The sequence below is a fragment of the Diceros bicornis genome, chromosome 34 (genome assembly GCF_020826845.1).
Source record: "Diceros bicornis minor isolate mBicDic1 chromosome 34, mDicBic1.mat.cur, whole genome shotgun sequence".
Classification (NCBI taxonomy): domain Eukaryota; kingdom Metazoa; phylum Chordata; class Mammalia; order Perissodactyla; family Rhinocerotidae; genus Diceros; species Diceros bicornis.
Window position 1 is genome coordinate 8439334 of NC_080773.1, and position 26617 is coordinate 8465950.

At 39.7% G+C, this 26617-nt stretch overlaps 1 protein-coding gene across 1 annotated transcript in view; it reads left to right on the top strand.

Annotated features, from left to right (window-relative positions):
- Positions 1–44: 44 nt before the first annotated feature.
- The window catches only part of ZNF565 (zinc finger protein 565), a 34229-nt gene continuing 7656 nt past the window's right edge, over positions 45–26617 (top strand). The window contains exons 1-5 of the mRNA XM_058530876.1: positions 45–407; positions 10732–10825; positions 17895–17968; positions 23350–23476; positions 24168–24263. Of these exons, the coding sequence (XP_058386859.1) occupies positions 17960–17968; positions 23350–23476; positions 24168–24263 (232 nt within the window). The 5' untranslated portion in view covers positions 45–407; positions 10732–10825; positions 17895–17959. The remainder of the gene's footprint in view (positions 408–10731; positions 10826–17894; positions 17969–23349; positions 23477–24167; positions 24264–26617) is intronic.

A 26617-nucleotide genomic window follows, 5' to 3' on the forward strand; every position in this document is an offset into this window, starting at 1 on the left:
ATTATCGTCTTTTAACAGCAAGGCAGCTTTTCCGGCCTTGGACTACATTTCCCTTAAGGCTTTGCAGGTCGACATTCTATCGCTGTGTCTCTCTCCCACGCGAAGTTGGCTGTCTCTTCCCGTGATTACGAGGCTCTCGAAGTGAGTAGTCTTGCCTTGGAGGAAAATCAGCTCAAGCCTGGTGGGAGGTTTGGAGTGAGGACTCTGTCTTTGAAGCCTCCCAGGCGCAGTGTCAAACGGACCAAACTCAGACTCTGAGGTACGAGGAGGCCATCTTGTCTGTGGCTGGTGTGGCTCTGGACTACGTTTCCCAGAGTGCACAGCGGCCCAACGTTACGTCTCTCTTGACGTCGTGGCGAGATTGTTAGCTCCGCAGGGACCCGGACGCGACCAAGGGGAGGCAGAAGGTGAGGGGTCTGGGAGTCCGGGGCGGGGACGGGGCGTGTCCAAAACTTGCCGTTTGTGCGCGCAGGCGGGAGCGGGCTGAGGGTGCCAGATTCTGCATGAGTCTTTGTGGCTGTGTGACCAGGTGTGGGTGCCTGTCTCCAGGATGTATGTCTGGTTGTGTTGTGTAACCATGTGTGATGCTGTGTGTTGGGGTGTGGGGTCCTTGTAATTGTGGAGGTAACTATGTGTGGCTGTACGCCTTGTTCTTGGGGGTGTGAGTGTAGCTGTGACTGTGAGACGGGTGCGGGTGTCTGTGCAGTTACGATTACATGTCTCCAAGGTGAGTGGATGGTTTTGGGTGCATGACATTGTGGCCACGTGTGGTATTGTATGCAGTTGTCGTGTGTCTGTGGCTGTGTGGTGACAGCGTTGTGTCCCTTGGAGTGTGTCTGTGAAACGATGTTGTGTGTGCAAGTGTGAAGTGTCTTTGCCTGTGTGAGTGTGACTGTGTGCGTCTTCAGAGTGAATGTTCGATGATGACTAGTTGATGTTGAGTGGGCCGGGAGTAGAGTGCCAATGATTGTGTGTGCCCCCGAAATGGGTACATGATTGTGACTGTGGGGCCTTTGTGGGTATGGGTGTGGTAAGTGTGACTATATAAGAGTGACTTTGTCACGGTGGAGAGTAGATGGTGTGACTGTGTGTTTTCTCAGTGGGTGTGAGATTGTGACTGTGTATTAGGGTGTGGAGGTGTCTGGGTTTGTGTGGTTGTGTGCTTTTGTGTCTCAGGAGTGGATGTGTGGTTGTGTTTGTGTGACGCTGACCATTTGTGCAGCACCAAGTCTGCAGGTGTGTGATGCCTGTGGCTCCAGTGCTCTGACCCCTGCAGAACCCATAAAATTTAGGACAGATTGTGGCCCTGGACGCTGATAACCTCAGCCTTTCCCTGTGACACTGGGATTGGACGTGCTGTCCAGTAGTCTGACCTCCCTCCCTTGTGTGAGAGAGTAGGGAGTTGACCCTTCAAAAATGTCCTGCTCACTCATGATTTCTTTTCCTTAACTCTTCTCTAAGAGAGATGTTGAGAGGAAAGAATTGCCGTTGAACATCCAAAAGCCAAAGTCAGGGTGCATCAGGTTTTCTTCTTTCCCTGAAACCTTCCTTGTTTTTCGTGATGTGCTTTTCTTTCCTTCTTCTGAAACTTCTTGCCTAGCAGAGACCTACCCCCGCACAAAGTGACCTGGTCGCCAGTATTTGCCATTGGAGTAAGTTACCGGGAGCCCTGGAGGTGAACTCAAAAGCCTGTATCCTCCCTGCTCCCTGCACACCTAAAGCTCGTTTAAAGAATTTTTTTTAATTTTTCGTTTTTGAATTAATTTTAGACTTAAAACTGTTGCAAAAATAGAATTCCCAGATACTCTTAACCCAGCCTCTCCATATGTTACTCTTACATAATCATAGTACAGTCAAAAGCAGGAGATTAACACCCGATACACTGCTACTAACTCATCTACAAAGCTTATTGAGATTCCATCAGTGTCCCTTAGTGTCCTTTTTCTGGACAAGGATACGTTCCAGGATCATACGTTGCAGTTAGTTGGTAAGTCTTAGTCTTCTTTGATCTGGCACAGTTCCTCAATCTTTCTTTGTCTTTCATGACCTTGACACTTTTGAAGAGAACTGGCCATTTATTTTGTAGATTCTGCAATGTAGAATGTTCCTCAGTTTGAAGTTGTCTGATACTTACTTACTCGTGATTAAATTCAGAGTATGCATTTGAGGCACTGTTAGTGGTGTTAACTTTAATAAGTTGGTTGAAGTGTCTGTCAGATTTCTCTGCTGCCAAGTCACTATTTCTCCCATTATAATTAATATACATCTTGTAGAGAACTACTTGAAGCTGACATAAATATCCTGTTTCTCATCTGATTTCCACCTACTAATCTTAACATCCACTGATAATATTTGCCTGAAAATGTTATTACCAGCTATTTGCCAAATGGTGATTTTTTTGTTTCCATCCTTCCTTCAACATTTATTAATTAGAATCCTACTGTTAGAAAGAGATTTTCCTTCTTCCCTATTTATTTATGTACTAAATTATTTATATAAGTATGGACTGGCTTTTTATTTTTTATTCTATAGGTTATAATCCATTACTAACACTATTTTGTGGGTCAGATTGTCCCAAATTTGGCCATTGGGAGCCCCTTTGTGTTGACTCCTGTGTCCTTTCAATGGGTCCCCTTGATTTTTTTGGTGCTTCCTTATTTTCTGGCACCACAAGATGTTTGGGCTGATATTGTACTTTCCCAGCCCCAGTCCTGGAACCAGAAAATTTCCCAGGGAGCACTGACTCCTTTTATTAGAAAATGTTATTTAGAAACCAGAATTAGGTATGCTCATTGCTATTGGGATGTCATTGCGTCTAGGTCCTCTCAGCTAGAAATGTATGTATCTATACACACACACAGATAAGCTATGATTTTGTATCATGTCTCCAATTCCAGTTCAGCACCACACTGTTTATTCTAGCCTTCTTCATTTCCTTTTTGTAACTTCTTTCTCTGAAAGTGAAAAACTTGACTCTCATTAACCATAATATATTTATTTATTTAATTTATTTGCTCAGTCCTGAGTAAAAAGTAGTTTAAAAATTGCTAACCCCATACCTCCATATCCCACACAGTTCTTTTTGTTTTTGGTCTTACAGTATATAGTGAAAGTACAGTTTTCCCTAACACCCTTCTGTTTGGTAATGTTACTCATTTGTAATATAGGTTCATTTGTTACTGTTTGTATTTTATTTTGGGTTTCCCCCTATATACACATCCTGGTTGATTTTTAATTATTTTTTGAGTATGTGAAACATTACCATGGTTCCAAAAGTCAGAATTAGACAAAAAGATCTACGCGATCACTCCTCCATCATTTCTTCTCTCCCAACCCCATTGCCCCATTCTTTGGACACTGTTTCTGCACACTCATTGTAGGTAACCAATCTCATTGGTTTGTTGGGTTTTTTATGTTTAAATATACATAGAATTTAAATATACATAAAATTTACCATTTAACTATTTAAGTGTACCATTCAGTGGCATTAAGTACATTTACATTGAAAACTGACACACTGTACCCATTGAACAATAACTCCCCATTCCCCCCACCTCCAGCCCCTGGAAACCACCATTCTGCTTTCTGTCTCTATGAATTAGACTATTTTAGGTACCTCGTATAAGTGGAATGGTATAGTATTTGTCCTTTTGTGACTGGCTTATTTCACTTAGCATAATGTCTTCTGATTCATCCATGTTGTAGTGTGTGTCAGAATTTCCTTCCTTTTTAAGGCTGAATAATAATCCATTGTACATGTATATCACATTTTGTTTATCCATTCACCTATCTATGGACACTTGGGTTTCTTCCACCTCTTGGCTATTGTGAAGAATAGTGTTATGAACATGAGTTTACAAATATCTGTTCAAGTCCCTGCTTTTACTTCTTGTGGGTATATACCCAGAATTGCTGCATCACATGGTAATTCTATGTTTAATTTTTTTTGTGTGTGTGAGGAAGATCAGCCCTGAGCCAACATCCTTGCTAATCCTCCTCTTTTTGCTGAGGAAGACCGGCTCTGAGCTAACATCTATTGCCAATCCTCCTCCTTTTTTTTTCCCCCCAAAGCCCCAGTAGATAGTTGTGTGTCATAGCTGCACCTCCTTCTAGTTGCTGTATGTGGCACACGGCCTCAGCATGGCCGGAGAAGCGGTGCTTCGGCACACACCCGGGACCGAACCCAGGCCGCCAGCAGCGGAGCGCACGCACTTAACTGCTAAGCCACGGGGCCAGCCCAGGAGTTCTTTATATATTGTGAGTATCAATCCCTTATCAGATATATGATTTGTAAATATTTCTTCCCATTCCAGGGATTGTCTTTTCACTCTGTTGATAGTGCTTTTTGATGCACAAAAGTTTTTAATTTTGATGAAGTCCACCACATATCTATTTTTTCTTTTGTTGCCAGTGCTTTCCTTGTCATATTCAAGAAATCTTATGTTGTGAAGATTTTTCCCTATGTTTTCTTCTTAAGTTTTGATCTTTCATCCATTTTGAGTTAATTTTTGTATATGGTATTAGGTAAGGAATCAACTTCATTCTTTTTCATGTTGATGTCCACTTTTCCCAACCTTATTTGTTGAAAAGACTGTCCTTTCCCCCATTGAATGATCTTGGCTCCCGTGTTGAAAATCGTTTGACCATATATGTGAGGGTTTCCCTTCTATTTCATTGGTCTGGATATCTGTCTTTATGGCAGTACCACACTGTTTTGATTACTGTAGCTTTGTAGTAAGTTTTGAAATCAGGAAGTGTGAGACCTCCAACTTTGTTCTTTTTCAAGATTGTTTTGGCTCTTTGGAGTCCCTTGAGATTCTCTATAAATTTTAGGATGGATTTTTCTATTTCTGAAGAAAACATTGTTGAGGTTTTGATAAGGATTACATTGAATCTGCATATCACTTTAGGTAATGTTGGCTTCTATCTTGTTCAGCTCAGGCTGCCATAACAAAATACCATAGATTGAGTGGCTTAAACAACAGAAATTTATTTTCTCACAGTTATGGAGGCTGGAAGTCTGAGATCAGGGTGCCGGCATAGTCGGATTCTGGTGAGGACTCACTTCCTGGCTTGCAGATGCCCACCTGCCTTCTCACTGTGTCCTCACACGGCAGAGAGAGAGTGTGTGTGTGAGCTCTGTGGTGTCTCTTCCTGGAGGGATACTAATACTATGGTATCAGGACCCCACTCTTATGACCTCATTTAACTTTAATTACTTCCTCAATAGCCCTATCTCCAAATACAGTGATATTAGGGGTTAGAGCTTCAAACTGTGAATTTGGGAGGGACACAGTTCAGTCCATAGCAGCATCTTAACAATGTTGTTTTCCAATCTTTGAACACAGGATATCTTTCCATTTATTTACATCTTCTTTCATTTCTTTCAGTAATAGTTTGTAGTTTTCGACAGGTTAAGTCTTTTGTTTCCTTGGTTAAGTTTACTCCTAAGTATCTTGTTCTTTTTGATACTGTCATAAATGGAATTGTTTTCTTAATTTCCTTTTCAGATTGTTCATTGTTAGTGTATAGAAATGCAACTGATTTTTGTGTGTTGATTTTATATCCTGCAACTTTTCTGCATTTATTAGATCTGCCAGTTTTTTTGTGGAATTTCTAGGGTTTTCTACATATAAGATCATGCCATCTGTGAACAGAGATAGTTTTACTTCTTCTTTTCCAATTTGGATGCCTTTTGGATGCTTTTATTTCTTTTTCTTGCCTAATTGCTCTGGCTAGAACTTCTAGTACCATGTTGATGAACATCTTTTCATATGCTTAAGGGCCATTTTTACATCTTTTTTGTGAATTTTCTGTTCATATCTTTTTCCTGTTTTTCTTTCAGTGTTTTGGTGGTTTGTCTCAGTATTTAAGAATTCTTTGTGTATTGAGAATATTAGTCTTTCACCTGTGATGTATGGTGCAAGTATTTTCTCCCAGTTTGTCTGGGAGAAAAACTTTTTTGACTTTTTCTACAGTTTTTTTTGCCATGCAGTTTTTTTGTTGTTGGTATGTAGTCAAATTTACCAATGTTGTCTTTTATTGCTTCTGGATTTTGAAAACCTTTCTCAACCCCAGGATTAAAGAGGAATTTACCTATGTTTTCTTCTAATACCTATATGGTTTCATCTTTTACTTTTAGATCCCCGATCCATTTGGACTTTAATTTTATGTGTGGTCTGAGGTATGGCTTTAATTTTATGTTTTCCAGCTGGCTATGCAGTTTTCCCAGCACTATTTATAAAAAGCTTTGTCTTTGCCCCAGTGATTTGAGATGACATCTCTATCATATACTAAGTTTCCATATATACTTGGTTCTATTTCTAGGCCTTCTGTTTTACTCCACTGGTCTGTCTATTTATGCACTACTGCCACACTGTTTTAATTATAGAAGCTTTATAGTATATTTTAATGTCTGGTACAGCCAGTTCTCTGATACTGATTTTTGATTGTCAAATTGTTCAGTTTCTCCTTTTCACTATTTCTGCACCCAAGAGTTCTGTGGTATAGGTCTATGTCTTTTGGAGAGTTGTGATTTGTTGATTTGTGAGCGATGGCCCCTGTATAATTGTGTACAGATATCCCTGGCTCTGTAGCACTCATTATTGATATTTCTGATTTTCACAGTATAGATTGATGAACAAGGTCTTCTACTTTTAGGTGAATGTGATTGGGGACCAGTCACAAAGTCTGGATTCACAAGTCTGGGATAAAACCTTGTTTCAGTGACCAGATCTAATTTGATTTTGTGCATTTTTGGTTTTGGGTAGTGTTAAATTTGTTTCAGGCCAAATCTCTGTTGTTCTTTTGATAAATTATAAAAAATAAAAGAATATAGCTAGTAGCACTTGATGTTTGTAAGTAGTTGCAGCAGGATTTTAAACTGGTCCCCAAGCTTAGATGTCAGGGCTCTGCAGATTCCATGGAATTTTATGCACAATTTTTGTAGATATTTATTCATTTGATTTTTTTTCTTGGAAGAAGGTATATGGTTTCTTAAGATTTTCAGAGATTTTAGAACCATGGGTCTAAAATCAAAGACAGTAATACCTGGTAAGAGCCTTTGAGATGGCCAAAATTTGCAGCCAATGATAGCGAAACAGAAGAGGAGTGTCCCATCATCTATTACATTCATATGATGGAATATTATCCAACAAATAAAAAAATATGCTTATAAAGAGATAACTAGAACAATTAAAAGGCTGTAATGATCAAAATGATGAATAAAAAAGTGCTCAAATTTTGCAAAAATCCTGTCCAAAAATTTTTAATTAGTGAGTAAATGGAGAAGAAACTTGCTATGTATTTGACACCATGCTTTCCGCTTTGCATACACTGTCATTTAAACTAGAAATTGCATGTTTTTGAAAATTGGTCATTCACAGAATGTTTTTGATAATGAAGCTATCTCAGTGTACCAGAGAATATGAGTCAGCATTTAAAGGACTGTTTAGTTATTTGTTTCAATCACACTCATTTCCATTTTTGTCTCCATTCGTGTCATAGACATTGACTCAATTACTCTTAATTTTTCTACCTCCAGAAAAATGAATACCAGCTACAACTCTGGTTATTTATTTTTAAATGGAAACAATATTGTTGTGATTTTTTATTATGAAATATATAAGCTCAATGCAAAAATCTAGAAACTTGCAAAAAATGTAATTCCACCATCCAGGGATAAATATTCTTAATATTTTGATGGATGTATTTCAGATATTTTTCTGTGGGATTTTATAGAGTTGTCATTTTTATATAAATTCTGTAACCTACCTGCCTCATTTAATAATGCATTGACTATAGTACAGTTATATTTTAAAATCACTGTATAGTATTTCATTATCGAGATGCACCTTAATTTATTTGTTTTATTGCCTACTAAAGAGTATTTGTATTTCTATATTTTAGTTGTGAAATTGTCCCCAAAGTATTCTTCTGCATACAACTTTATGTATTTTTATAATGAATTTCTTTGAGACATTAGACATTTATTAAGAATTTGCAAATATGCAAACTCCTAATCTAGAACTCCAGGAGACAAAATACTTTTAAAAAGTTATCGTCTCTATTTTTAAGTTGCAAATAATGTAATAGGGGAGATAAAACTAGTAGACAAATGTCCAAAGTAAAGGGTGATAAAGGGTACTAGTTTACCCTGATAGTGTGCTGTGAGAATTCATAAGAGGGAGATATTTGTGTGAGCAGAGCAGTGACTGTCGTGTCATATTGTGTCTAAGTCAAACTGATCCCATAAGAACTCTTTAGCAGTGAATTAGTTTCCTTGAGTTCCCTGTATTCCCTGCAGTTTTCATTCTAATCATCAGAAATCCAAAATATGACCAATGGAGCAAGATGATTCTGTAGCTGTTTGGAGAATGTGAGGGCAGGTGCAGAAATGTAATAAATCATCTGCAAGAAGAGCTAAAGGAAGCGTCACTTATACACAGGACGTGGCCCACGTGACTTCTCGTGCTTTTCCAGGCAGGACTCCAGCATACAGGAATACAGTTACCAAATCAGGAAGTTGCAACTATTGGGAGCTGACAAAGCAAAAGCAACAAAAGCTGTTCTGTGAAAATACAACTGTTTTTAGAATATCCTGAGCTGTTATTTAATATTCAAAGGATGGTTGTTTAAAAAAAAAAAAGGTATTTTCTTTTTCATCTCCTGTTTGTGAGTAGCTTACATTTAACAGAATTTAAAAATATACATTGAAAAATTAATGCATAGTTATTGAAAAAAAATACACTTAAGTAAAACTAAGAAAATTGAAGATCACAACCCAGAGATAACCAAGGTAGTCTTTAAGGATGAAACTTCCCAGACATTTTCTGTCTAATTTGTCTGTCTATATTGATATATATGTGTATTTTACGAATAGGACCACATGTTGCCCGGCTATTTTGTAACCTGCTTTTTTTCCACTAACCATACATACCTTGAACATTTTCTGTGTTAACTATTGTATTACTACTAAATTTGTGAGTACTCAGAATTACTGTTTTATAGGAACCTTTCATTTATTTAACCTTTTTGCCATTGTCTGACTCAGAATACTGAACATTGCCTGAGAATGTACATATCTCTCAATGTATTGATTTTTGGTTGATGTTTATACTGGAAAATTTTATGTTTACATCCATAAAATTCAATTCAACATTTTAAAATATGACATACAGGGAAAGTTTCAAGTTACATCAAAAATACAATTAGTAGGGGCCGGCCCAGTGGCACAAGCGGTTAAGTGCACACACTCTGCTGCGGTGGCCCGGGGTTTGCCAGTTCGGATCCCGGGCACTCACCGATGCACCGCTTGTTAAGCCATGCTGTGGCAGCCTCCCATATAAAGTAGAGGAAGATGGCCATGGATGTTAGCCCAGGGCCAGTCTTCCTCAGCAAAAAAGAGGAGTATTGGCATTGGATGTTAGCTCAGGGCTAGTCCTCCTCACAGAAAAAACAAATACAATTAGTAAAACATCAGAGTCATGTAAATATTTTGACAAGTGCATAGATTGGTGTGTTAACAGAAGGGATGTACAGGTATTCATGGCTCTAAGAGAGGCCATGTTATTGCACACAGAGCAACTAGTTGTTAATAACCATAATAATTGTTTGGTGATCAGGAAGTGATGTTTTAAGAAATTTTCAACCTAATACAACAGTTTATTACTTACATGTAGGTGTTTTGTTGTGTTTGATTATATGTTTTAGGAAATTATTTGGGGGCTTTGTGTTAAAATGTGATGCATTATATTTTTCACATTTTAAATATTGAGAAAAAGACTCCTGATTAGAGTTTTTGCTCAGAATGACTGCCTTTTGAGTAATAGATTACTAATGTTCAGGTGGAGATACCTGTATATGTCTAGTTCTCATGACCTATGTGATGTGGGACCCATGGCCTCTAAAGAATAAGAATGTCTGTCAATTTAGAGAGAGGGAAAATCCAGGGACGTAGCTTCAAGCTTTACTAGGTAGTATATGTATGGCTGAACTTTGCTCAGAAGGATTTATACAAAGATCTGATGTTAGAGATCTTGAGGAGCATGGTTTTGCTAGGTCAAGATCAACTTGTCCCATAACTCATAATCTGCCTTTTTAGGGCCTTTTATTTCACATTGTGGGTTTGTGAAAAATCCCTTTGAGCTGTATAGAATTACAAATGGACAGCTCTGCTCTGTTATTTCTGAAGCTTCCTTTGACTTTTTTTTTTTTTTGATTGTTCTTTCTTGTATTGACCAAGGCCCCGAGTCTGAATTTATATACAGTCAGAGTATAGCTGAATTAGTGTATTAGTTAGGACAGGCTGTTATGCTGTGATAGCAAACAACCCCCAAATCTCAGTGGCTTACAAAATAACTTTTTATTTCTTGCTCATGCTTCACGTCTGGTGTGCGTCAGCATAGGCAGGGTCCCAGACCAAAGGAGACTCCACCATCCTGTAGCTGTACCATCTGAAACACACAGCCTCCTTGGCCACCACATCGGGAATAGAAAGTTTGGAGAATTGTACACTCTGTTCAGTGCCTCAGACTGAAGTGACACACATCACCTCAGCTCATATTCCATTGGCCAAAACCAGTTTATAGCCCTGCCTAACTGCAAAGGGCTGGAAAATGTTGTCTTCTGTGTGCCCAAAAGGAGAGGAAAACTGGATAGTGATGAAATGTTAGTAATTAAATTAGTACTGTCTACCACACTGGCTAAGACCCTTTCTTTTTCTATGTGTAGGAAGGTGCGTCTGTAAATTAGGTGGGATTTCTTTTTGGAGCAAGGAGGACATCCTGTACTGTGGAGAGAAGGTTGACAAGAGGCCTGTGCACAGGTGAGTGAGGGGACTAAGGAAACAGGAAGGCTTTCTTATGAAAGCTCACCTCCTCTGTGGGAGGTCGGGAGCTTTACTTATTGTTCAAGAACACGCCTCTCAAAGGCTCTAGAACTATGGAGAAAATCAAGCTCCTTCAGCATGCAGGTTCCCAGAGGCACCTCACTGTCACTCTTTAGTCACTCCATTCATATTTCCTTTTATAATCCACCCCCCCATGCAGAGGATGAGATTAATTGTATTATTTATGATTATAAAACATATGCTTGGGGCCAGCCCCTATGGCTTAGTGGTTAAGTTCGCGCGCTACGCTTCAGTGGCCCAGGGTTCGTGGGTTTGGATCCCAAGCACAGACCTATACACCACTCATCAAACCATGCTGTGGCGGCATCCCATATACAAAGTAGAGGAAGACTGGCACGGATGTTTGCTCAGGGACCATCTTCCTCAAGGAAAAAGAGGAAGATTGGCAACAGATGTTGTTAGCTCAGGGCCAATCTGCCTCACCAAAAAAACCCACAAAAAAACAAATGCTTCAGGGGGAACTTGAAAATACAGAAGAAACAAAAATTCCTGGGTAATTATACACCTAGAGATAAATGTAAAAATTAATTGAACATCCTTTCAGTCCATCTTCTATGCATACACACATGCATATATACACACGTATGTGTACTTTTCCTATAAAAATAGGAGTACACTGCACGCTATTTTATTACCTACCTTATTCACCCAACATCTTAACATCAACAAAGATATGTATCTTTCTTTTTATGGCAAGAGTGTTTCCATTGTATGGATACACTATAGTTTATTTAATCAATCCTCTTTTTTTTTTTTTTTTTTTGCTGAGAAAGATTCACCCTGAGCTGACATCTATTGCCAGTCTTCCTCTTTTTTTTTTTTCCTTTTTTTCCTCCCCAAAGCCCCAGTACATAGTTGTATATTCTAGTTGTAGGTCCTTCTAGTTCTTCTGTGTGAGCCACCACCACAGCGTGATTACTAACAGACGAGTGGTGTGGTTCCGCATCAGGGAACTGAACCCAAGATGCCAAAGCAGAGCATGCCGAACTTGAACCATTAGGCCATCAGGGCTGGCTCTCAATCCTCTTTTGTAGGGTATTTAAATTCTCTCCAGTTGTTTCCATTGTCAACATATCTCCATCTATACCCCACACACATCTTTTGGATAGAGTCTCAGGTACGGAATTGCTTCATCAGAGGACGTACATGATTAAATTTCTGCTAACATTGCCTTGTTGGAAGTTTACACCAGCTACAACCTACTGTGTGTGTCCATTTCCTCACATCATGCTGTTGTGCAGTGTCATCAATCTTTTAAATCTTTGCCAATTGATAACTATAAAATGGCATTTCCTTATTGCTTTACCATGCATTCCCTTCATTACTAGTGAAGTTTAAAAACTTCTGATAGGTTGATGAGGCACTTTATTATTTAGTGACTTGCCCATGCATATCCTTTGCTCATTTATGTAACATTATTGCTTTTTTCTGAAAATTTAATTTTAAAAGCACTATTAAGGACTTTTGTTGTTTATCTGTCTTGTGAGTTAAGGTATTTTTTTCCATTTTATCATTTGCCTTTTCATTTTTTTTTTTAATAGTTTTTCCATTTTTATTTTATTTTATTTTTTATTTTTATTTTTTTCATGAGGAAGATCAGCCCTGAGCTAACATCTACGCCAATCCTCCTCTTTTTGCTGAGGAAGACTGGCCCTGGGCTAAAATCTGTGCCTATCCTCCTCCACTTTATATGGGACGCCACCACAGCATGGCCTGACAAGCGGTGCATCATTGCGCGCCCGGGATCCGAACCCAGGCTGCCAGCAGCGGAGCACGTGCACTTAACCACTACACCACGGGGCTGGCCCTGGCTTTTCATTTTGATTTTAGTATTTTGGGGTAGAATTTTTTTAATCTTCTCAAATGTATGTTTTTTCTTTGTATTTTTCTGCCATTTATGTCACGTGTCCACAAAATATAAATATATTTGTTTGAAATACTTTTACAGTTATTTTATTTTTTATATTAAATATTTTATCAAGTTAGAACTTCTTTTTGGCTTATGATATGACCACTAACAATAGGCTGAGAAATTTCTACTTTGATAAATTCTTAAGGTTTTCGCTGTGATCTTGTACCTTACTTGCAGTGTTTGAGTGCCTCCCATGCAGTATTTTGTGGCCTGATGAATTAATAATGAACAACATCAACAAGATCCTGCTTTTAAGTTTAATTCAAAGAGTCAAATAATTGACAAGCAAATATATAATCTAATGTTTAGTAGCACTGAGAGCTGTACACGAAAATAAAGCAGGGGAAGGCTCGAGAGAATGGCGTGGGGTAATATTTTAATAGTTTGGTCACAGAGGTGAAGTTTAAGTAGAAACCTGCATGAAGGGAGAAAGCGAGCTCTGTGATTGTCTAGGAGAGGAGCATTCCATAAAGAACATACAAAGCCTGCAAGGGGAGTGTGCCTGGTATTACATGGTGAGTTCCAAATAGTCCATAGACATTTGAAAATAATGAATATCCTATTGGTAAGTAAAAATTTTAAAATTGTTACTAGGATGCATCTAGGTGTGGCCCTTTGTGAATTTTTATAAACTCTCAGGGATTCCTTTTAATTTAAAGATTGAAATATTTTATTTCCTGTGGAAAATATTATTTTATTCATTTTTTTCTCCAGCGGTTCTGTTTTATTCTCCATACATATTTTAGGTCTTCTGGAGCTCTCTTCCATATCTCTGACCTTTATTTTCAGAATTCATTTCTTCTGTGTCTTTTCCTCCTGAATTCTGAGATATTCTCTTAGGCTTTTTTCCCCTGATTTCTAACACATCTGGTCCCTTCTTGTCTAATAATTCTTAGAAGAAACTATTCCTTGTCCGAACCATCTCCTGTGACAAAGCACTTACAAAAGGTTCAGTTTCCTTCTCCCATTAACCTCCAACTCTCTCCTTTGCCCCCTTTCTACCCTGGGATTTATGGCACCTTCCTCATTAATGGCAGTAACCACAAGGAGGCAATTTACTCTGATGGAAACTTCCATAGGCAGCAAAATAGAACACCTGCGTTCTTATCCCGTCTCTGATTTTACTAGCGGTGTGGCCTTGGGTGAATCTCATAACTTTTCAGGCATTCTAGTTCCTTTTCTATATAATGTAGGGAATAAAATAAACTTTATTTAGCCCACAGGGTGGTTATAAAAATAAAAATAAATGAAAAGTGTATATGAATGGCACCACATCACCTCACCCTAGAATCCTGAGGATCATTCCTGTACTGTATACTCTGCCTTCCCTAGGGATGAGCTATCTGTGATCTTCTGTAATTCAGCCCCCAACACTTGGGTGCTGGTTCCCATCAAGATCATTGTTCCAGCAGTTGTCTCCTGTGTTCCTACCCTATTAAATTTTCTCTACTGGTTTATTCCCATCACTGTAATTTCTCCCACATTCAGAACAACCAACCCACCCTACCTGGACCCCATATCCACCTCTAGCCCCGTTTCTCTGTTCTTTTCAGCAAAACTCCTTGAAAACGATGGCTCTTCTGTCTCCACTTCCTTTCCTTCCATTCTTTCTTGAACCTACTCCAGCCAATGTTTGTGTCCTCCACTCTAGAGAATCAGCTTTTGTCGAGACTTCTAATGATCTCTGTGATGCCAAATCCAATGGACATTTCTCGTTCCTCGTATCATTCAACCTCTTAGTAGCATTTGGCCATTGTTCTCACCTTCCTTCACGGCAGACTTTCTTCACTGGGCTTCCAGTGAAGCCCAATTCTCTTGGTTTTCCTTCTGTTCCACTGGTGTCTCTTTTTCAGACTCCTTTCTTTTTTCCTTTTCATCTCCCTCTTCTCTAACCATTGGAGCCCCCTGGGCTCAGGTCTTGGGCCTTTTCTCTTCCTTACCTTCACTCACTCTGTAAGTGATCTTATCTAGTCTCAGGGCTTTAAATGCCATCTGTACATCAGTAACTTCCAGTTTTATATTTCTACATTTGGACTTTCTCCTGAACTCCAGAACCAAATGTCTAATGGACACTTGACATTCCCACTTGGAGGCATAATAGTCATCTCAAGTATTAAGGTCTAAAACAGAACTCATAGTTGATCCATTCAAACCTACTTCTTTCACAGTCCTTTGTGTTAAAAAAGAACAACTTTATACTTGCACTTGCTCAAGCCAATAACCTTAGTGTCATCGTGGCTTCTTTTTTTTATATATATATATCTAAAATCAGCAAATCCTGTCAGCTCTACCTTCAGAGAATATTTAGAATCTGATCAGTTCTCATCACCTCCCCCACCACCACCCTAATGCAAGCCACCGTCACTCCTTGCCTGTTTTACTGCAGTAACCTTCTCGCTGGTCTCCTCTCGCTTACCCCACTTGTCCTCTTAGTCCGTTTTCCACAAGTGATCCTTTCATTTTATTTTTTTAATTTTTTGTGAAGAAGATTGGCCCTGAGCTAACATCTGTGCCGATCTTCCTCTGTACTGTATGTGAGACATCGCCACAGCATGGCTTGATGAGCAGTGTGTAGGTCCGTGCCCGGGATCCCAGCCCGTGAACCCTGAGCCACCGAAGCAGAGTGCGCAACCTTAACCGCCATGCCACCGGGCTGGCCCACGAGGGATCCTTTTAAATGTAAATCAGATTATGCCATTCCTTGGCTGAAAACATTTCAGTGGCTTCCTGTCTTACTCAAGAGTAAAAACCAAATTCTTACAATGGCCCACAAGCCCCATGGGATCCAGCTTCCAGCTACCTCTCTGACCTAGATGGGCCTCTGACCCTCTTTCTCTCGCACACCCCATTCCAGCCACTCTAGTCTCCTTCCTCTTTGATGATCAAAGAAAGCCTGCTCTTGCCTTGAGGCCTTTGCAATTCTGTTCCCTCTGCTAGGAATGTGCTTCCCGTAGATATCCATATTGCTCCCTCACTCCATTCGGTCTGTGCTTACATGTCACCTTCTCAATGCAAAGCCTTCTCAGGCCACCATCCATTCCCCCAAAGCTCCCTATCTCTTTACCCTTCTTTATTTTTCTCCATAAAACTTCGGCCACCTGACCTATAAGCAGGAATATTAATGTCAGTGTATCAATATTTGTTATTGTCTCTGTCCGTTAGAGTGTGAGGTCCACTGGACAGGGACTGGATTTATTATCTTCCTCCCACGTAGACCCAGGCCAGCTGAGGTGGGAACTCAGGGAACATGAAAGAGTTCCTGACTTGTCTTCCTCTCTGCCTCCATGTCCAATCAGGTGCCAGCGCCTGTTGATTTTACTTCTCTGCACCTTGAAGTCATCCCCGTCCTCGTCATTTCCACAGTCACTGTCCTGGGTCAGGCCCTTCATCTGCTTGGAAAAGTATAAGCACCTTTCAGTTGATCTCCCTGACTCCAGTTTTGCTACTTTCCAATAAAATCATCTGGCCATGGCCCTATCACCTCCTCTTTAAATCCTTCTGTGGCCTTCCATTCGTTAATGGGTGAAAACCCAACTTTTATATATTCAGTCGGTATTCATTGCACCTGTATCCTTCAGACGTTGTGGCAGGTGCCAGTTACAGTGATGATGAGACCTGGCCCTTCCCCTCATAGTTATTTTATTTCATAACCCATTTTCCATTCATTTTCCAACCCCTGATGTCATCTCCAGCATTATCTTCCTCTAGATTCTAGAAGTAATTAAATTTAAACTTAGATTAATTAAAATGAAATGAAATGAAAAATTCAGTTTCTCAGTCATACTAGCCACATTTTAGATGCTTAATAGCCACATGTGGCTAATGTCTACGTTATTGACAGTACGGATGCGAAGATTTCTATTTCCATCATCATAGAAAGTTTTGTAGGACAGCACTGGTCTAGACCTTTCCCAAACTACACAAGTCATTCCGAATTACTCTCTGCTGCCCAAACACACCATATACTTTTTGTCCACTATTTTGCCACTGCCCTTCACTCTGCTCAGAATGCGCTTCTGTCCCTTTTCTGCCTATTAAAATTCTCTGATTTTTAGGTCTCAATGCCTGTTCTACAACTTAGAGGACATTTTCCGTGACGTGACTTTCCATTGATTAAATTGGTCTTCCTTCTGACCGCCTCCCCACCATAGGAGGCTTCTTGTACCTCTAGTTAGAACCAGGCTTACTACCCTCCTTAAAACCCCTGAGTTCTCCTTACTTTGAGGTACAGGCCGTTCTCCACAGAACTCCAGCCTCAGTATCTGCCAGCCAGTGAGGAAGCAGTGGTCTGCAGGAAAGCAGTAGGGAGGGCTTAGATGGAAAATAAGGAGTGCTGGGCCAAGAAGCTTCTAGAAATTGAGTTCCTGTTCAGGTCAATACTCTGAATTTGCAGGTTTGCTTGTAAGATGCCTGCATTTCTGTGGTTTTCTTGCTCCTGTCTGGTGAGTCCAGCTGGGGCTGGAGTCTTTGATGAAGCCCCTGGTATGGGTGGTGTCCTTCTTTGGACTAAGAAGGAGGAAGTAGAGCCAGGGAGGTGCCCAAGAGATTTTGCCTGTTGAGCCCAGAGAAGCTGGAAGACTTTAAGGATGTCTTTTTCTCAGAGTTCGGCCTGCACAAGTACACTGTGCTCCTAGCCTGCGAGTGCTGTTCTCATCCTGAGGGGTAAAATGGATGAGTCTGAGTTGGGATCCTCCTTGCTGCAGCTGCAAAGGAAGATCTGCTTGGAACAGGTGGGAGCCATCTAGGCCCCATCTAGGGTATAGATTAGCATCACCAAGATGGGGGACCGTCCAGGCTGGAATCCCTCCCACTGAGGTGTTTGGATTCTTTGTCAGTGCTGGAGCACATCTTCTTTGAATCCGTTTTTGATTTCCCTAGAGTTTAGGGAGGGGCTGGGTTATGTTAACTCTGTAGTTCATAATATTCGTGTTGTGTGGCTGGACAAGGGGAGGGCCAGGGAAGCAGAGCAGGGACACTGGAGTACAGTTGTTTTAAGCCCATCTATTTAGGAGTGCTGAGGTGAGCTCGGTCTATGGGAGATTTCCCCTTTCTCCCTCTACTCTGCTTTTTCAGGACTCTGCACTTGTCCAAGAGAAGAATCTAGAGAAATCGGAGCAGCTCAGGGAGTTCTAAAAGCCATGGCACAAGTAAGTTGAAGTTTCCTCTATCCTTGAACTAATCTGTCTTCCCTCAAGATGGTATGAACATTTGTGTTTTTTATCCTGAAACTTCCCTGTCTCACTGAGCCCCTTTCAGTAACCTGCTCCCCGTTCCTCTATCCCAGGGAATAAGTGATGCTGCTACACTTCCCTTAGTGGCTCTCTCTTCTCCAACAGTGTAGACATATGGGCACAGTGCTCTTACTAGAGCACCAGTGAAGCAGAAATATATTCTCTTGAGAGAATACGAGAGCCTCCCTTATCAGAACCAGGGTTGAGTGGGGCCAAAGATGAGATAACTTTGATCTTTTCCGTTAGCCTGGGTGGTTTCCTTTCTTCTATTTTTAAATGCCACCCCCTCCTAAAAAATCATAAAACACTTCATACTATCAAAGAATATATACAAAAACATATTTATAACATATATATGGTATAAATAACAATAAAGAATAAATAAGAATAATAAAGTGAGTATTGATATATTCATCACCCAGGTTAATATACCATCTAAGCATCCCATGTTCCCTTCCCAGATCACATCCTTCTCATATCGCGTTACCATTCCAACCAACGGTAATGACTACTGTTAATCTTGTGTTTGTTGGTCCTTGGATTTTTATAAAAGTAATACTGTATACAAATGCATACTAAGCAATATACTGTTGAGTTTTCTGTTTTTAAATTTGATGTAGAGTTGTCATACTCACTCTGTATTCTTGACCAGATTTTTTCACTTAACACAGTATTTCAAATCATTCATGTTAAATTGTGTAGCCCTGGATCAGCGGTCTCAAAGCCTGGTCCAAGAAGACTGAGACCCTTTCAGGAGGCCTGGGGGGTCAAATTATTTTTGTAATAATACTAACATATTATTTGCCTTTTCACTCACATTCTCTAATAAGTGTACAGTGGAGGTTCCCAGAAGCTATAGGATATGTGTTATCCCAGCAGATTGAGTGCAAAAGCAGATGTGACAATCCAACTGTCTTTTATTCAGCCAGTCATTAAAGAGATTTGCAAAAATGTAAAACAAAGCTATTAAATTTTTTGACAATAGAGTCATTTTTCATAAAATGTATGCTATTTACGTTAACATAACATGTTTATTGTTGGTTATTTAAATAAATTAATAGTTTTTAAATTTCTCACTTTTAATTTCTAATGTGGTAAATATTGATAGATATAACCGGCATTAACAAAAGTTCTTTGAGGTCCTTAATAATTTTCTTAATAGCTTCATTTATTGTATATATAATTCACATACAATAAAATTCACCCATGTAAGTATACAGTTCGGTGGGTTTTAGTGTGTTTGCAGAGTTGTACAACCATCAGCACAATCCATTTTAGAACATTTTTATCACCCCAAAAAGAAATCCTATTTGCATTAGCAGTCACTCTAATCACCCCTCCTCATCCATTGGCAACCAGTAATTTACTTTCTGTCTCTATGGATTTGCCTATTCTGGACGTTTCGTATACATGGAATCATACAATATTTGATCTTTTATGTCTGGCTTTTTTCACTTAGCATAATGTTTTCAAGCTTCATCCATGTTGTAGCATGTATCAGTACTTCATTTTTATACCTAATAATATTCCATGGATTTCTCTATACCATATTTTGTTCATCAGTCTTTGAACATTTGGGTTGTTTCTGCTTTTTGGCTATCATGAATAATGCTGCTATGAAAGTTGATGTATGCTGGTATTTTTGGGTGGATATACGTTTTCATCTCTATACCTAGGAGTAGAATTGCTGGGTAACATGATAACTCTATATTTAACATTTTGAGAAACTGTCAAAACTTTTTTCCGAAGTGGCTGCCCCATTTTACATTCTCACCAGCAATGTAAGAGGGTTCCGGTTTCTCCACATCCTCACCAACACTTGTTATTTTGTTTTTTTGATAATAGCCATCCTAAAGGATATGAAGTGGCATCTTACTGTGGTTTTGATTTGCATGTCCCTAATGATTAGGAAATGTTGAGCGTCTTTTCATGTGCTTATTGGCCATTTGTTTATCTTCTTTGGAGAAATCTCTATTCAAATTCTTTGCCCAGTTTTGTTTTGTTTTGTTTTTGTGAGGAAGATCAGCCCTGAGCTAACATCCGTTGCCAATCCTCCTCTTTTTGCTGAGGAAGACTGGCCCTGGGCTAACATCCGTGCCCATCTCCCTCTACTTTATATGGGACGCCCCAATAGCATGGCTTGACAAGCGGTACGTTGGTCTGCACCCAGGATCCAAACCTGCGAACCCCGGGCCGCTGAAGCGGAGCCTGCAAACTTAACCTCTATGTCACCGGGCCGGCCCCCTTTGCCTAGTTTTTAATTCTGTTGTCTTTTTATTATTGAATTGTATATTCTGGATACAAGTCCCTTATCAGATATAAGATTTGCAAACATTTTCTCCCAGTTTGGTGGGTTGGATTTTCACTTTCTTTTTGGAATCATTTGTAGTGTAAAAGTTTTTAATTTTGATGAAGTTTATTTTATCTTTTTGTTCTTTTTGTCACTGTGTTTGGTGCCGTATCTAAGAAACCATTGCCTGACCAAGGTCATGAAGATATACTCCTATGCTTTCTGCTAAGAGTTTTATAGTTTTAGCTTTTACATTGAAGTCCACAATCTATTTTGAGTTAATTTTTATATATGGTGTGAAGTGGGGTCCAGCTTTATTCTTTGCATATAGATATCCACTTGTCCCAGGACTATTTGTTAAAAAGACTAATCTTTCCCCATTGAATTGACTTGGTTGACTTAATTTAATATGTGATAATCCTTAGGGAACTGGGTAGAGGATGCCTTCCTTCAGAGAGGTTTTGCACCTGGGAATGTTCTCAAACTCAGCACACTTTTAATTTTTCACCTGAGGTTTCCCCTAACTGCATGAATGATGTTACTTTGAATTCTATACTTACTTGAGGGTAGGTCTTTGGTTATAGATTGGCAAAGGAAATGATTATTAGTAGTATTAGTAGTATCATTAATGATAACCTTTTTTTTTTCTACCTAGCGTGCAGCAGGGTCCTTGTCACCCTTTTCCAGCAAGGTTTTCATTGGAGCCCACCATGTCACAGAGAGTAGCTCTTCTAGGATCCCAGCTTTAAGTGAGGGTCATGGGTTCACACTCCATTTGGTGTGTGTCCTAGGCCCCGTACTAAGGTTAATCCTCAAAGCGTTTGACTTCAGGGTGGTCCCTGCTAACATATTTGCTTACCTCTCTGAGTTCAACTGTGTGTGTGTGTGTGGGTGGGTGGGTGGGTGTGTGTTTCGCTTTTTTTGTTAGCTCTGGGATTTAATTGTCCTTACCTTCTTGAGAGCTTAGAGATTCGTTTAAAAGAGTATTTGTTATAATTTATCCCATGCCTAGATGTTTGCAGCAGAAGCCCCCAGTCTGACCTCTTTGATGTAGACATGGTCAAAGCTGGAGTGGTTGGTCTTGGTCTCCGTATGTGGTGACATCTCCTATTTTGTGAAGCCTTTAGGATGGGGGCTGTGATTGGGAACTTCAGTTACAGAAGGTTCTCCAGTCTTGCAAGGGAATTTATGAGAGATGAATAAGTGGACCATAAAATGGTCCATTTTGAGGTTGAACAATATATATTGGTTGTGGGCCACATTTATGTGACTGAGACACACCCTCCATCAACTTTCTTATTTCAGGAACAAGAAAAAGTGGACGGCGAAGGACAATGGATGTTAACAAGTATATAATAAACATTGAAGATTTTACAGATCGTGTTTAAGCTAAATGCCCCCAAATAATCGAATGATTATATCTTACAGGGCATAAGATGCATTATTATGTAGCAAATAAAAATCCCTGTGTTTAATATAAAATTTGCCATAACAAAAAATATGCTCGTGATATCTAACAAACTGCTTTTCAGTGGGGACACTGTTGTCATTTTCAGCAGTACGGTTCCTTGTTGTATGGGACTGTCTTGGGTACATGGCTCAGATAATTCAGGACACTTAACATTCCTGATACCAGGCACTAAATGCCAGTAGCGCACTGCCCACCCCTGCAGCCCAAGCTCCGCCAACATTGTGGCAACTAGACCATCCCCTCTGTGATTCCAAATGCGTCCTAAAGGGGAAGGTGTAACCTGGGTTGAGATCCACAGACTGATTATGACCCTGAGTCTTCAAAACAAAACTTGTGTAAGTCTTATATTTTAAGATAGAGATTTATAAGACATTTTGGATTCTATCTTTTTTATTATCTCAATGGAGAAATGGTAAAAGGGACTCATTTTTAAAGACATTACTTGCAAGACCCATGTTTGCTATGTGTTTTATATATGTGTTTCATTTATTTACAAAACTCCACTTAGCTAGATTTTGCTCATTCCCAGACCCTTGTGGAAAATAGAAGAGCCCCGCTGTAGGAAAGAGGCCTTATCTCAAGCCACAGGAATATTCAAAGGCATGTAGGCCTTTAGTCAAATAAATTTGTTTATTATACTTCCTTCATGGCGTAGGCATTTAGCTCTAGCTTGCTTGCTTGCGTTATCATCTCCTTCCTACAACACCCTCCTCCGTCTCCTCTCTTTCCATCTTACAGACATTTTCCTGGATGAGTCAGGTTGTTAACACCTGAACCTATGCATCAGTTTTAACCTCATTAGAAGTGGGACAACCGGTCATTATGTGCCTCGTAATGGAATGCGATAGGAAGTACACAGCACCACCTCTGACTTATTCATACCCCTCCAAAAAATGTGCATCAGGCCTCCAGATCTAACTACTTTTCCACAGAAAATATGGAAGTAAAGCAACATGTTAAAGTATACTATGAAGATGCAATTGGCCAAATCCAGAATGTGGGAAATTCTACTGATTCAAATGTTTCTTTAATAAATAAATAGCAATAAAATTTTTTAAAGAGTTTGTGGGGGCTGTTAGAGATTTCAGAGACTTTAGGAAACCTGTCAACTAAATGCAGTGTGTAGATCTTGTTTGAACCTTGATTTGAACAAACCAACTGTAAAAAATCACTTTTGAGAAAATAGGGGCAATTTGAAACTTGATCTGGTTGTTAGGAAATTATTGTTAATTATGTTAAGCTTGATTTATGCCTTTTTTTTTAAGTCTAATCTGTTAGATAGTAAAGTATTTGTGGGTAAAATACTGTGATGTTTGGTATGTAGGATTTGCCTCAGAATACAGCAGGGGTGAAAAACGGCAGGGAAGAGAGGAAACAAGATTTGCAAAGTCTTGTTAATTTTTGAAGCAGAGTGATGGATTCCTGGGGGTCATTATACTATTCTCTATACTTTTGTGTATTTTGAAATTTTGGGTAATAAATGAAAAAAATGATAGTTCTTTCATTTACTAGTAATGCCTGGGTTTGTTATTTCAGGGACTGGTGACATTCAGGGATGTGGCCATAGAGTTCTCTCAGGAAGAATGGAAGTGCCTGGAACCTGCCCAGAGAGACTTGTACAGGGATGTGACTTTGGAGAACTTCGGTAACTTGGTCTCACTAGGTAAGGCTATTGTATAATACAGGGCTGGACAGGAAACAAGGCTCCCAGGGACTACAATAGTGGGAGACTGTTACCACCTCTGGCCGGAAGGGGTAAAAGAGGAAACACTGCCACCGGATGATGGTGAGGGCCTGAGTCATGGAGAAGGGCCCGGCTGGCAGCAACTGTAGCCACCTCCAGAACTCCTGGGTTAAAGGAGGGAGGGAGAGGGATAAGAAATACCCTGAACGCTCACTCTTCCTGCCCACTGACCTCCTGCTGGTGCTTTCCATCTGCCAGACCCATAGACCAGACTAATACAGTCCTTACAGGTAAGCTGTCGGGCACAGAGCAGGGCAAGGAACTGTGAAGAATGAATTGGGGGGAAGGAGAGGGCAAATGGAGAATAACCACTGTAGTTATCTACTCTAAATAATTCAGGACTAGCCTTCTGGAATTTCTGATATCTTCATGGTGAATATCTAGGGAGACTCACAAGTTTCTGGCTGAATTTCTGCTCTCTGTTCCAAAGAGAATTGTTTATGTTTGTGAAAGTGGAAATAGGTAATTCCATTGGCACCTGCATCTTTGTATCCTTTGGACAACCTTTACACCTTCCCTCATGTAATTGCTTTTCCTCTTTGATGACCAAGGGACTGGGTTTGGAATTTGGAACAGCATAATCATGCCCCATTTCTTTTTCTATAAACAGGACTTTCCATTTCTAAGCCTGATGTCATTTCCTTGTTGGAGCAAGGGAAGGAACCCTGGGTGATTGCAACTGATATGCCAGGACCGTGGTGCCCAGGTGAGCAAGGGCTGATCCAGTGGGGGAGGTCATTGGGAATAATAGCCCAGCAGGTGAGCCAACTGATAGCAGTACTTGGAGTTACTGATGGGATGTTCCCCTCAAAGCCATGCCAAAAACTGCTGGAATAAAGGCCTGAGACAGGCAGACACGCAGAGCAGACCTTGTCAGCATCAGCTCCCAAGGGAACACTGCCCTTGCCCCCATTAATTCCTCTCTGTTCTTATTTTCCTCTCATTTCAAAAAGAGATGTGCTACCTTCTTCCCCAGCGGCCAGCTTTTTACCTGTACTTTGGATCCTTTCTTCTGCAAGTATCTTCATCCCATAAAAAAATACTTATTTTTTTAAAACAGCTTCTCACTTTACCTAATTCAGCAATTCATTTATTCTCTTAACTTTTGAGAGGTAAGGTTGTGTGGTGCTTGAGGGCACAGACTTTGGAATCAGACTACCTGAGTGCAAATTCTGGCTCTGCCACTTACTAGATCTGTGAGTTTAAAATTACTTAAATTCTCTGCAAATGGGATAAAAATAGTGCCTTCCACATGTAGTTATTGTGGCTGTTATATGAGTTAATAATGTGAAAATGCTCAAAACAATGCCAGGAGATAGTGACCACTAAATAAATGTTATCGAGTATTATTAGTTGGCGTTGGCTGGACAATATTGAACCTTCAAATACTTCATTATCAGTTACTCTCTCCTGACTTCTCTGCTATTGTTGTCATTATTTATTTTCATCATTTTTTCTCGATCTGAAGAACACCCGTAAAATTTCCTTTTGTGCAGGTCTGCTCTTGACAGACTCTCTGTTGTGGACCACATGAAAATGTCTTTATTCTACCTTCTTTCTTGTAGGATATTTTCACTGAGTATGGAATTCTGTGTTGGCAGGAGTTTCCTCAGCCCAAAGAAGAAATCATTACACTGCGTTTTCTCTTCCAATGTTGTCGTTAAGTCAAGTAGTTGCAATTTTGGAAAATGTTCCGTGTATATTTAAAACTAGTGTTCTTTGGATGAGACACTTGCCTCTTTGTTTAACAATAACCCTTTTGATTATATGATTTAGAATCTGCATGTCCTTTTAGCTTTCTCTGTCCTGGTGCTATCAAATTCTGAGAGCTGTTTCTTTTTTTGTGTGTGTGAGGAAGATCAGCCCTGTGCTAACATCTGCCAATCCTCCTCTTTTTTTGCTGAGCAAGACTGGCCCTGGGCTAACATCCGTGCCTATCTTCCTCCACTTTATATGGGATGCCGCCACAGCATGGCTTGCCAAGCGGTGCGTCAGTGTGCGCCCAGGATCTGAACTGGCGAACGCCGGGCCGCCGCAGCGGAGCGCACGCACTTAACCACTTGCACCACGGGGCCGGCCCCTGAGAGCTGTTTCTTGTATTATGTATTTTGCTACTACATTTTACATTTTGTAAAGATGAAATACAGCTCCTTGTTGCAAATTGTATTTTTTTTTTAAGAAGAAGATTAGTCCTGAACTAACATCTGTTGCCAATCCTCCTCTTTTTCGCTGAGGAAGATTGGCCCTGAGCTAACATCCATGCCCATCTTCCTCTACTTTATATGGGATGCCACCGCTTGACAAGCAGTGCATATGTCCGCACCCGGGATCCAAACCTGCGAACCCTGGGCCGCCGAAGCAGAGTGTGTGAACTTAACTGCTACACCACTGGGCTGGCCCCTGCAAGTTGTATTTTTATCAGTACAGTCCTCCTTTATTTTCCCATTTAGTGCTTTTAACCTTGAATTCTATTTTTTCTAAAATTAATATCAAATGCCCTCTTTTTGTTGGCTTGAAAAATTGGCATATCTTTGCTTATCCTTTTTTTAAAAATTATTGCCACTTTATTTTAAGTGTGTCCATTGTAATCAGGATTCTGTTAGAATTTCCTTTTTTAATCAGTCTGAGATTCCTTGCCTTTAATAAGGGAATTCAGTCTGTTCTCATTTATTGTGATGATTAATATGTCTTTTCTTATTCCTGCCATTTTATTTTATATTTTCTGTTCCTCATTCTTCCTAGTTCCAGCTATTCCTGTTTTGCTCATATTTTATCACTCTTTCTACCCTCAAATGATTTTAAAGTTGTACTTCCTCTTGCTTTTTACTAGAATGATCTTTAATTTGACTTTTAAAAATTTGCTTAAACTTCTATTAAAAAATAGAATTTTTTTTCTTTGTAGTAAAGTTATTTTTTTAACTGTTTTATTTTGAAATAATTTTAGGCTTATAGAAAAACATACGAGATTATTAGAGAGAATTCCCGTACGCCCTTCACTCAGCTTCCACTAGCGTCAGCATTTCCCTTAACCATAGTACAATTCTCAAAACCAGGAGATTG